Here is a 12285-nt window from a genome sequence, read left to right as displayed (position 1 = left end):
TAGAGGAGAAACTGCCAGATCTTGTGTGATATTGAATGTGGTTCTTTAGTATTTTTACTTCTTTCAGCATGCTTGTGATACTTTTTCTTTGACGTGGGAGCTCTGGATTTTGGCTACAACATTACCAAGACTTTTTTTTTTCAGGAGATTAATGGTGGATTCTTTCTATCTTCTTCGCCCTCTGATTCCAATATATCTTAGCTATTTTCATTTTTAATTTCTTGAAATATAGTGTTCAGATTTCTTAAAAGTAGTTTTTCAGGAAGTTCAGTGATATTTAAATTGTCTTTCATGACCTAGTTTCCAGGTCAGTTGTCTCATATATCAGATATCTCACATTTTGTTCACTTTTTTTAATCTTTTGATTTTGTTCTAATATTTCTTGTTATCCGAGTCACTGATTTCTGTTTGATCTATTATCTTTTTAGGCAGTGTATTATTTGCGTAAGGTTTACCACTTCTATGCTATTTATTTCCTTCCAATTCTTTCTTCCATAATTTTTATTTAAGTTTTTATCTCTTGCTTCCTTTCTTCTAGGTGCCCCATGCAATTCCTGTGGAAAATCCATTTCCCTTGAGTCTCTGTTTGTAGTCGTTATGAAGTTATTCTCCCCTTGCCTTTTTTTTTGGGGGGGGGAGGCATGGAATTTCTAGATTAATAGCAATTAGTATAGTGTAGGTGTTTCGTTTGAGGTTTTTGTTTTTTGATTTGGTTTATCCATTCCTCCAGCTTTAGATCTTGAATTGAGACTTTACACAAAAGTCAAGCTCTACTGTCTGCTGTGTTTTGGTGGGAAGATATTCCTTGATTGGACTTTTAGCAGGTTCCCTGAATTCCTGTGCTGACCTCTGCCTCCTGGTGTTGGGCCCAGGGGTTCTTTCACATTCAGAGCCCTGGATCTTCAGGACCTTCTCTGGCATCTCAGGGCAGAATGTTCAGGACTTAATAGCCCCTTGATGCCTGGGTTATGCTGGTCTTTGCTCTGCGACATCTTTACCGGTACCTCCTGCTCCCCATGGTTTCCAGAGTTCCCACAGTAGGTCTTTCTGACCACACTGAGGATTTGGGGAAATGGGAGTAACAGAGAGGATTCCACTCTGGTTGCCTCTGTACACATAGCCCTGAAGGCCACAAATATCTCTGGCTGATAGCATTGGGAAGCTGCTGCTGGCTTCTTTACCTGCACTGACACTAACCCCCTTTCCTACTTGCCCATGTGACTCTAGCTGGTTTTTTTGTACAGTTTTGGGTAGTAGAAATAATTTAGGGCAGCTAGGTGGCCCAGTACATAGACTACTGGGCTTGGAAGCAGAAAGACTCACCTTCCTGAGTTCAAATCTGGTCTCAGACATTTACTAGCTATGTGACCCTGGGCAAGTCACTTAACCCTGTTTGCCTTATTTCCTCATCTGTAAAATGAGCTGGAGAAAGAAATGGCAAACATTTCAGTATCTTTGCCAAGAAAACCCCAAATGAGATCATGAAGAGTTGGATATGACTGAAATAACCGCACAGCAACAATAAGAAACAACTTAATTAAGTTTCTCTTTAGATTTCTTGATCATTGGTCTGGTGAGAATGTTTGCAGGAATAGGCATATAGGAGATGGGAAACCTGTCTTCCATGCAAGCTCATTTGCCTTTTCGTTATCTTTTGCTACCTAATCTTTCATATCTTGCCCCTTGTCCCAGTGACTCTCTTGGCCCTTTTCTCTTCTATGTTCTTTCTCGCTTGATGGTCTCATCACCTCTCATTTACTCAAGTAGCTCCTTTGTGCAGATGGCTCCAAGGTCCAGTGGAAAGATCACTGGTTCTGGAGACAGAGGACCGGAATTTAAATCCCCCTTCTGATGATCACATCCTGTGTAAAGTGGGGCAAGTCACTTAACTTCCTGGATCTTGGTTTCCTCATATTTAAAATGAATGGTTTGATGAGATTGCTCAAATAGTGCCTTCTAACTTTAAATATGTGAGCCTGTGGTCCTATGATTCTGTGACTCCAAGATCCAAGTATTTATTAAGTATCTATCTGCATTCTCTCTCCTGAGCCTCAGCACCACACTACCAACTTCCTGTTTGGCATTTCCAACTGCATATCCTATAGACATCTACATTCAAAGTGTCCAAAACAGAGCTCATTCTCTTTTGCCCCAAACCCTCCTAATTTCCTCACTTCTAGTCACTGTTAACCATCTCAGCTACCTCCATATCTATTCAATTGCAAAGTCCTATTGATTCTACCTCCATAACATCTCCTGTATCCATCCCTTTCTGTTTACTTATAGGGCCACCATTCTAATCAACCCTTCATTTTTTCCCTTAAGCACTGCAGTAGTACTAGTAGTAGTAGCTTAATTGGTCTCTCTGCCTCTAGTAGCTAGCTGTCTGCTCCATTCCATCAAGCATGCTGTTGCCAAAGTCCTGAAGCACTAGAATGCCTCTCGCCTACTTAAGGGAAGAATAAGGAGGAATAGAGAAGAAGCATTTACATAGTGCCTGCTTTGTGCCAGGCTTTGTGCTAAGAACTTTGCAATTATTTCATTTAATTTGGAGGTAAACAGAAGTTAAGTGACTTGCCTCAGCTCACACAGATAGTGTTTGAGGTTAGATTTGAACTCAGGTCTTCCTGCTTCCAGACTCAGTGTTCTATTCCCCTGCACCAACTCAAAAAACATTAATAGTATCTTCCTGCCTTTAAGATAAAAGATAAAATGTAAAGTTTTCCCCCTCCATTTAAAACCCTTCCCATTCTAGTTCTGCCTTGCTTTCCAAGCTAATTGTGCATTATTCTACTTTAGGTAGTCATTATTTCAGCCAAACAGGCCTACTTGCCAGTCCATGTATGTGATATTTCATCTCCTGGTCCTTTCGTTATGTGCAGTCTATCTCCTATACCCAGAATTCACACCCTCATATCCTCAGATTTTTGAATCTCTCATTTGCCACCTCCAATATGAGGCCTTTTGTGATCACATTGGTTGCTAGTGACCTACTCTATTTGCTTTGTATATATTTTTCTTTGTTTAGCTTTATGTATATTTGTATGTGTTTAACTTCTCCCTCACCCCTCCACCCTCATTCTTTCTCCACTAAATTAGAATATAAGCTGCTTAAAGGTTGAGATTGTTTTGTTATGTCATATTCCTAAAACCTATCACTGCCCTAGGCTTAATAATTGCTTATTTTTTATTATTATTATTTATTAAGTAATGGTAATTGCTTAATAAATGTTTATTGATTGAATCTGTGGATTATATATTGATTAAGCACAAATAATTTTCACTCGTAATTTTAGGCATAGTGAACAGGCAAAAGATACTCATATTTTTAGTACAATTATTGTTTATTGGATAATAAAAGAGAATCTATAATTAAAGGCCCTAATGCATCACTCCTAGGCTGACCTTTTAATGTTTATACCATATGGAAAGATCTTGATGTTTTTTAACTGCAATATGATTAATGTTGTCTTCTCCTTTTGATCCATTTTGATTAATCCTTTGGAAGGATAATTTCTAAAGTATTTGTTTTAAAAAAGTTCCCATTTGTCTTGTGAAAAATCATGAGTTAAATTCCAACATTAAGTTAATAATGTGCATAATTTTTGACATGACTAACACTAGGAAATATAATTATTGTTTTGTTCTATGTGTCACAAGCATGTTTGCCAGACACATGCAACAGATTCCTGTCTGCTGACAGTGATAATAAAATGTTTTCCAAAGAAACACTTTTCCTTCACAGGAAAAAGGCTTATTTTGTTCTCAAAGAAAGCTCCTTCTTATAAGCAAGCTATTAGAGCAAATCATCCTTTGATAATTTCAAAAACCCTGCTGTGGTACTGTTAGACATGGTGTTTATGGTACAATAATTCTAGATAATTAAAATGATTTTTGGTTAATTTAAGAGAGAGGGCTATGAATAGCATTGTTTACTGAATTTTTTTTAAATGGTAGGAAGGATGAATGAAGTATCTTGGATGTGGTCAAAATGGAACATTTGTATTCTCTGATCTCTTCATCATATTTCTAGTGTATTCTAAGTAGATTAGTCCCCAGATAAAGAGAGGGATACTTTTAGATAAGTGGAGAGAAAATGAATTAAAATCATTGGCTGAAGTTGGCTACAAATTCTCTCTAGTCTAGGCAGTATCTGGGGGAAGCAATTCATTTATGAAGCTTATGAAGCCACAATGACTGAGGCACTGATGAGATTGAGATAAGGTTTAGTTGGGATTTAGTCCCAGGTCTGATACAAATTGGCTATGGAACTTTTAAGAAAGTCACTTTAACACTCTGACCTTCAGTTTTCTTATTTGTAATATGAGAAGGGTAGACTCTTTCAGGGATTCTTAATCTGCTTTTTGTGGCATGGACCCCTTTGATAGTCTGATGAACCCTATGTTCCCCTTTTCAGAATACTGTTTGTTGCCTACGTTTATAATTAAATGAAATGCTAAATTTCAGTTAGGGGCTAGTGAACATAAAGATGCAAGGGTTTTTTGTTTTGTTTTTGTTTTTTTCCCATCCCAGTTCAAGAACACTAGATTCTACCTACAGACTCCTTTGGGGTCTGTGTACCCAAGATTAAGAATCCCAGGGACAATCTCCCCATAAAAATGTAGGCTTATTGCAAGTATGGGTTGTTTCATTCCTTGTACTGGAGTCCACTATGCCAACCACAGTTCCTGGTGCATAGGAGGTGCTTAATGAATATGTTGATTAATTTAAGTTCCCTTGCAGCTCTGATGTTTGTTTGCATTTTGTTTCTACTTAAAACATGTTCTTTGACCTAGAATCACACTCAGTAGCTCTTGCTGCCCAACCCTAGTTCACAGTCATTTTCCTCAGCTCAATTTGGTGATCCTCATCCCTGGTCTTCAACCCCTAAAAAAGTATAAATAAAGAAAGGATACTTAAGCTCCTTGAGAATTAGCTAGAACAGGGTGGCTAGGTGGCACAGTGAATAGGGCACCAGCCCTGGAGTCAGAAGGACCTGAGTTCAAATATGACCTCAGACACTTAACACAAAAACTAGCCATGTGACCTTGGGCAAATCACTTAACCTCAACTGCCCTCCAGAAAGCAAAAAAAAAGAATCAGCTAGAATGATGACCTACTTGATAAAACTACATTAAACACAGGATTTAAAGTATGACACTTCTCTTAGAATAAGTCTTCACTTTTCAAGTTTCCTGAGCTCAACTAGTAACTCTTCTAATATTGTGAATAGGTAGATATGCTCATATAGACAGAACTTACTCTAATCACAGTCCAAAAGTAAATTTGTTAGTTGTGTGGAACTCAAAATAAATTTTCCCATAGCAATAATGTCATAACTCTTAGTTCAGTGCTTATTCTATCCTACAAAAAATATCAATCTATAATGTATTTTTAAATATATATCTATATCTTTATCTATATCTGTTTATTATCTATGTATCCATTCATCCATTTGCCCGCCTCCCCCATAAGCTGTGCATGGGCCCAAACACAGTTTGTCAAACCTATGATTTCATTGCTACAGAAAAACTTTCTCTAATGGATGTAGATCTGTAAATAACTTAAAACATTCAGTCTTAGAGAATGGCCTGTGGCCCTGAAATATACTTTATTAAAAGAATATTTAACTGAAATAAATTGAATTGGTGCTCCCTTAAATGTTCCAATGCTAAATCATGGTGTGGGGGTGACCCAGAGTTGTCAGAAACATTGACAGGAGAGGCCAAGCTCTAGCCATTCCTACCAAACTAAAAAAACTCCAGGCATGGCTTACAATAGATAGCTAAACTGTCTGTCTTTCATCAGAAGACCAGACTAGCTAAGTTCAAAAAAGGCTGTCATGATATTGGCCATATGGTGATGAATTCTGAGCCCATAGTAACTCTGGAAGGCAGTCTATCAAATTGTACAGGCCTTAGAATCTGCCTAGAAAATGAATTTTTATAATATGATCGCATCTACCACTGGTTCTCTGGAATAAATATACAGTGTTCCAAAAATCTTAGTGCTATCTTAAGTTATTAAAGCTTCATGAGAAAACAGAGATGATGAAACTTCTTTCCTTTCATGTTGCTTCCCCCACTTTCTATTTTTCATTGAAATCCCGTAAGAAAATCCAGGGTTTATGATGATGATAATTTTGAGTCATTGGGATATATAGATTATAAACACATTTAACATTTCAAAGGAAAACCAGATGGGGGCATCACAGATTATTTTTTTCCCCTGCATGAACTAGAATAGTAATAGAACTCTGAGAAGGGAAGTAAGCTGAGGCTGAGTACCAGCACTAAGGTTAAGTGTATCTGTTGGAATGAAAGAGAGGGAAGGAGCAAAGCAAGAGGGCTTTTTTTCCTCCTCTTCAAAAGAATAGAGCTGGGGAGTGGCCAGGTAGCATAGCAAGTAGGAGCACTGGCTCCAGTGTCTGGATGACCTGGAGATCGAATTCCGGGCTCAGACACTTAGCACCCACCCAGAAACACCTGGCCATGTAACCTTGAGCAAGTTACTTAACCCCAATTTCTTAAAAAAAAAAAAAAAAGAAACTCGAAAGGGCTTTAAAATCATTTAGTTCAACCCTTTCATTTGAGAGATAAAAATGGTACCCTGAGAAATTCACTGACTTGTATTTCTTTCCTTTCCTTCCAGGCTGAATAGTGGGGCCAGATAAAAGCCAAAACAAAGTGTTTATGAGGAGAGGGAAGAGGGCAAAGGGCTGCAGTATGAGGCAGCAACAGACTGAGAGGGAAGGAGAGGGAAATCCCGTACAATAATAGCAAAGTCACTTTGTTTCTGAGCTCTCAGTTTCCTCATTTGTAAAATTGGAGGGGAGAGGTAGGATAGTACAGAGATTTGTAAACTAAATGACTTTTAATTTCCCTTTTAAATTAAAAAATATCTCATCCTAACTAGGGGAGGAGTGCTTTTATGACCAGCAAGTCATCTAAGTTAGGTGGTCCTTTTTGTATATAAGGGATATTTGTAAGTCATGCATTACATGTATAATATTTTTAGGTAAATCAAAATAGGCTTTTAGTAAATAATTAAAAGACTTCAGGGAAGCTAGATAAGGACCTGATGAATTTTTAAAATTATTTTATTAAATTATTTATAACTTAATATTGAACTATATAACTACATTTTATTAACTTTTTTGCAATCAAATATCTTCAATACATTAAAAACTATAACTTTTCATTCACTCCTTCTAAACCTCTGTCATGATTCTTTGTCTCTTCATTCTCATTTACATTTACTCTTATCAGAGTCCCATATATTTTTATAACCAAATAAAATATCTGTTTTATGAATTAAATCCCTATTGATTCATATGTAGGACAAGTGTTTTAAGCATAAACCAAAAATACTTAGCATCTGTCATTAGTAACCTAGAGTAGGAGCTTACTCATCATAAAATGGTCTCTTCCATCTGTCTTCCACCACATGGTTTTCCAGAAAACATAACAGGTTCACATTTTGTCTATCACAATACCATTTTTTATTTCTTAGATAAATTTTAAAAATAAATCTGAAATTTAATGGTATATTTGAATGTATTATCATTTTTCAATATTACTATACATTTATATATATATATATGCATTCATAAAATTCCATTTATAAAGTGTATTGTTGTTCAGTCATTCAGTCATGTCCAATCATACTGTCCATGGAATTTTCTTGGCAAAGATTCTAGAATGGCTTGCCATATCCTTCTCCAATAAATGTATAGCATTTTATAAGCCATAAAGTTATAAAGCCATAAATCAATAACCATTATATTAAATCTGTTACAAACTTGGTTATTTCTTTTTTTGCTTTTTGGAGGGCAGTTGGGGTTATGTGACTTGCCGAAGGTCACATAGCTAGGTTTTTGTGTGTGTATATGTTAAGTGTCTGAGGCTGGATCCGAGCCCAAGTCGTCCTGACTCCAGGGCCAGTGCTCTATTCACTGTGCCACCTCGCCACCCCAATCTTGGTTATTTCTAACCATTGAGTCAATAAGCATTTATTAAAAGCTTACTTTGTGCCAGGCACTGTGCTAACCATTAAGGGATATAAAGAAATGCAAAAACATACCCCTTTCCCTCAAGAAATTCACATTCTAATGTGGGAGACAATATGCAAACAATTATAAACATAAAAGAGATATACTAAGTAACTTGGGAGTAGCACTTGGGAGGGGGAGGATGCCAGGAAAGGTCTAAGGAAGATGGGATTTGATTTAAGTCTTGAAGGAAGCCAGATAACCCAGGAGGTGGAGGTGAAGAGCTATAGTTTTTCAGGAATGAATGACAGGAAGTGAAAAGGCAATGAGTTAAGAGGTGTCTTGTTCACTATATGTTGATTATTCATTAATGATTGAAAATGCAGCATAGTTTAGGGAATAGAGGGTAAATGGGGAAGTCACTCAATCCTTGTAAGTGGCCCAGTTAACTATGATTATAATTTATAGGTAAGTTGATGATCTGCATCAGTGTAGTGAATTTCTGTACTGGGAATTCACCACTGATAAGATCTAGATTAGGTCTAGACCTAACCCCAATCTCAGAAAAATGCAGACCAAAAAAAAAAAAAAAAAAGGAAAAAGAGAAATTTAAGCAATAATGCTTAAAATGTCCCAAGCTGCTCACTAATAAATGGTGGTACCACTACTCTCCCCACTTAAAATAAGCCCTATAGATTTCAAAATTATCTGTTGTTAAGATGGGTTTAAAAAAGGAGGCAGTTCTTAAATTTCACCAAAAAACTGCAGAAGAGTACCAGGCTGATAACTTTTTGACCTTAATGCAGTTTTCTGTGCTTACACTCTTACTACAGAACTTTTACAAAACTGAATTGAACAAAGAAGAGATGTATATACGCTACATTCATAAACTCTACGATCTGCATCTGAAAGCACAAAATTTCACAGGTAACTTTACCACTTTGGGATTGGGGAAAGTATTGGAGATTGTTACATTAAGGATGACAAATACCTATATTCACTTTTCTTTTTAAAGTTATTTTTATTTGTTTTGTTAAATATTTACTAATTACATGTAAAAATTTTTAAGATTAATTTTGAAAATTTTTGAGGTATAAATTCTTTCCCTCCAACCTGCCCCTCCCCTACCTCCCAAGAAGGCAAGCAATATGATATTGGTTATACCTGTGAAGTCATACAACTACATTCACTTTGTTAATCCAAATTTAGGACTTGGGATTTCAAAGTAGCATGGCTACCTGGAGATAATAATTCACAGTATATGCAATGAGTGGCCCAAATATTATTTCAAAGCATCAGTGTGATAAGGGACCCTGTCAACTGTGGGTATGCTGTTTTGTAGTTTTTAAAAGAATGAAGAATTCTACCTTTCTGAAACTGTTGCTTTTATTCACAAAATTTCAACTTAATCTTCATCAGTAGGTTTGGCTCTGTATTTCACTGATGCTCTTTATTTCGCACAAACAAATGCAGGTTTTTGCAGCAGCTTAGATATTCATATGTCTTATATTCATTCTAGGGCCCTTTGCCTAGTTTAAATGCCTGTTGTTTTAAAAGTGAAAAATCTCAAACACTATCAGAACCTAAGCATTATTAACCCTCTGAAGAGCCTTTCCCCCATATTGTACTCTCAATTTAAGATTATTTCTGACTTGGTAAGGAAACCTCTGCAAGAGTGTGCTTAAATGCAAACAGTAAAAATGAGTATAAAGATGCTTTGGGAGAACTTCTGGCAGTCATCCTAAACTGAGCTATTGGAATATAGAAATAATTGACCAGACACAAGCAAGAGGTAGAAAAGGTTTACTTAGCTTGTAAGGATGAAGTTGTCAAACAGAGGGCAAGGATGTATGCTGATAGCTCTGGTTGAGTGCCTGTTCCTCCTCCTCCCCAGGGGATATCTCTGACAAACAGCAGATCTAGACCTCCAGGAGTGAGGAGGCACCATCCCACCCTGGGTTTTTTTTTCTATGCTTATGGGGATATCAGGGGTCAGCCATATCACCAGAGCAGGGTCTTCCATCATGCGCAAAACAAGTCACTTTTATTCTCTAGCAGCCTCCCTGGCAGAAGCTACCAGCCCTCATTCCTATGTGACATGAAATCTTGGCTGTTCCACAGGGCTTTCTCCCTCAGTTACAGGGCATCTCAGTCTAGGCATAGCCTACCACTCAGAAGTTGTTTTGATGGATGAGCTGATGAATCTCACAATTTTTCTACCATTTCAACTCTAGTAGCCTCTGTGTCTGCTCTAATTCAGACACATGCAGGCATGGTCATTGTATAGAACTTCAGTTGAAACCATACCATCTCCCAAGATCACTAACTGAGATTCTCCTCTCCACCTATAATCATCCCAAATCACAAGAATCTTGCTCTCAATCTCACCACAACCTCCATTCCTGGCTCCCTCCCTATTCCATTTCACTTGCCTCAATACCCACTCTTGACCATGTCTGTGGTTAACCACTTCAGTGATTTACTAGCAGCTACTCTAAAATCCCTTGCCTCACTTGACCTTTTGTCATTCCCAAACTGCCAATAAGCCCTACCAGATGATTTTTTTGCTTTCCTCAGGTCATTAAACTTCCCTAGCACAGCCAAAAAAATCATGCTGCCAACCCACGTAAATTTATGCTGCATAACCTTGGTGGACTTTCACTGGTTGACAATCCTGTTCAACATTGATTGACTCCCTGTCTCGTTCTCCATTGTGATTGTTTTGTACCTTTTCCCCTCTCTCAGTATTTCCCTCTCCTCCTACCACACAGAGTATTCCTGCCTCCTACTACACTGAGGTGTAGTACTGGAGTCTAGAAGAAATATTAGGAATGGATTTGGGAACAACCTATTTGGCAATGTTACTTGAGCCTGTGGGAGCTTATGTAAACAACAAAGGAGAGAGCTTAGAATCTAGCCTTGAAAAACATCCACACTCACCATATAGGAGGTTGAAGATGAAACAGCAAAGAAGGCAGTCAGAAATAGGAGACAATCTCACAGAATCTAAGAGGTGGGGAGAAAGGGGGAGGGGGAAAAAGAAGATGGAAGGGAGGGGAGGTCAAGTAGGATGAGAACTGAGAAAAAGCCATTGGCTTTATCAGTTAAGAGATTGTTAGTAATCTTGGAGGAAGCAGCCTCAGTAGGTCTGAAAACTAGGTGGTTGTGATATGATCGAAAAGTGAGGGATTAGAGGCAGCAAGTATAGAAGACTTTTAGGAGAGATTTAGTTTGAGGAATGGCAAAATTACATAATGGATATTTTTAAATGAGAAGAGCCGGGCATGTTGAAAAGTATCAGGAAATAAAGCTGTAGATCAATCAACCAATTAGCAAGCATTCTTTAAGAGTCTACTATGTACCAGGGACTGTGCTGGGCACTGGACATAGGGAGAGACTGAATGGGACAAGTTGCTGGGGCCATCCTTGATTTTTCTCAGTAAAATAGGAAAGGAGATCCTTTATTGAGGGGGAGGGAGATACACTATTGCTGGAGGAAGCTTAAGAAAAGAAGAAAAGGCTTGGAATCCATTTCAGAGAACACAGGAGAGAATTAGTCAATAAAAGGATTATAATGAAACTATACACCCAGTTAAGATTACTTAATGTGAAATTGTAGTGGGCTCAGCCTGTAGGTTGTTATGCCATCCACCCATGGCATGAGAATAGAATTTTTAGAAGGGTGGATCCCAGAGATAGCACAGGCAGGGTATGAGCATTGTTAAGATAAGGAGTAGGGGGAAAGATGAAAGGGTAGAAAATAGCATAGGGTTGAACTGCTAAACTCTAAGGTCAAGACTAAATGAGGCCAAATCAGTTAAAGACTATAAAATGGAAAGGAATGAGGCTATATTTAGGGTTATAGGATAGAAGAACAGAGAGAGGTGGAGGGACTAAAGATTTTGAAGTGAGGATGGATGAATATAGATTTAAGAGGAATAAGACAGAGGAAGAGATGGAAGGATCAGTGTTTATAATCAGAGAGGAAAATAGTATCTTGGAAGTAGCGTGGTTATGGGTGGTTTCAAAGTCTTAATGTATTACCATCTCTTTGGGTGACTAAAGTAAAATACAGGCTGATTTACTGAGAGGTCACAGTATTCCATGGAGACATCGAGGTGTCAAGTTCAAGGGCAGGGGTGGTGCAGAATGGAAGATTTTGAGCTATGTACTAAACTCTGAAAAAGGGGAAGAGTGACTAGGGATCTGATAGCTTCTAGCAACAAGGATGTTGATGGGTGATATAGACAGATGGAGTGAACCTCAAGAGAGATGTTACTGAGTGACAGAAGGCC

The 12285-nt window shown here is 37.8% G+C and overlaps 1 protein-coding gene across 1 annotated transcript in view; it reads left to right on the top strand.

Moving 5' to 3' along the window:
- DOCK4 (dedicator of cytokinesis 4) overlaps nt 1–12285 on the top strand; it is a 577420-nt gene that overhangs the window by 522008 nt on the left and 43127 nt on the right. The window contains exon 35 of the mRNA XM_069107030.1: nt 8824–8917. Within this exon, the coding sequence (XP_068963131.1) occupies nt 8824–8917 (94 nt within the window). The remainder of the gene's footprint in view (nt 1–8823; nt 8918–12285) is intronic.

The sequence above is a fragment of the Petaurus breviceps genome, unplaced genomic scaffold, assembly GCF_028583685.1.
Source record: "Petaurus breviceps papuanus isolate PSGF00001 unplaced genomic scaffold, PetGlider_PUasm1.0 84, whole genome shotgun sequence".
Taxonomy (NCBI): domain Eukaryota; kingdom Metazoa; phylum Chordata; class Mammalia; order Diprotodontia; family Petauridae; genus Petaurus; species Petaurus breviceps.
This window is presented reverse-complemented; position numbering and strand designations above follow the sequence as displayed.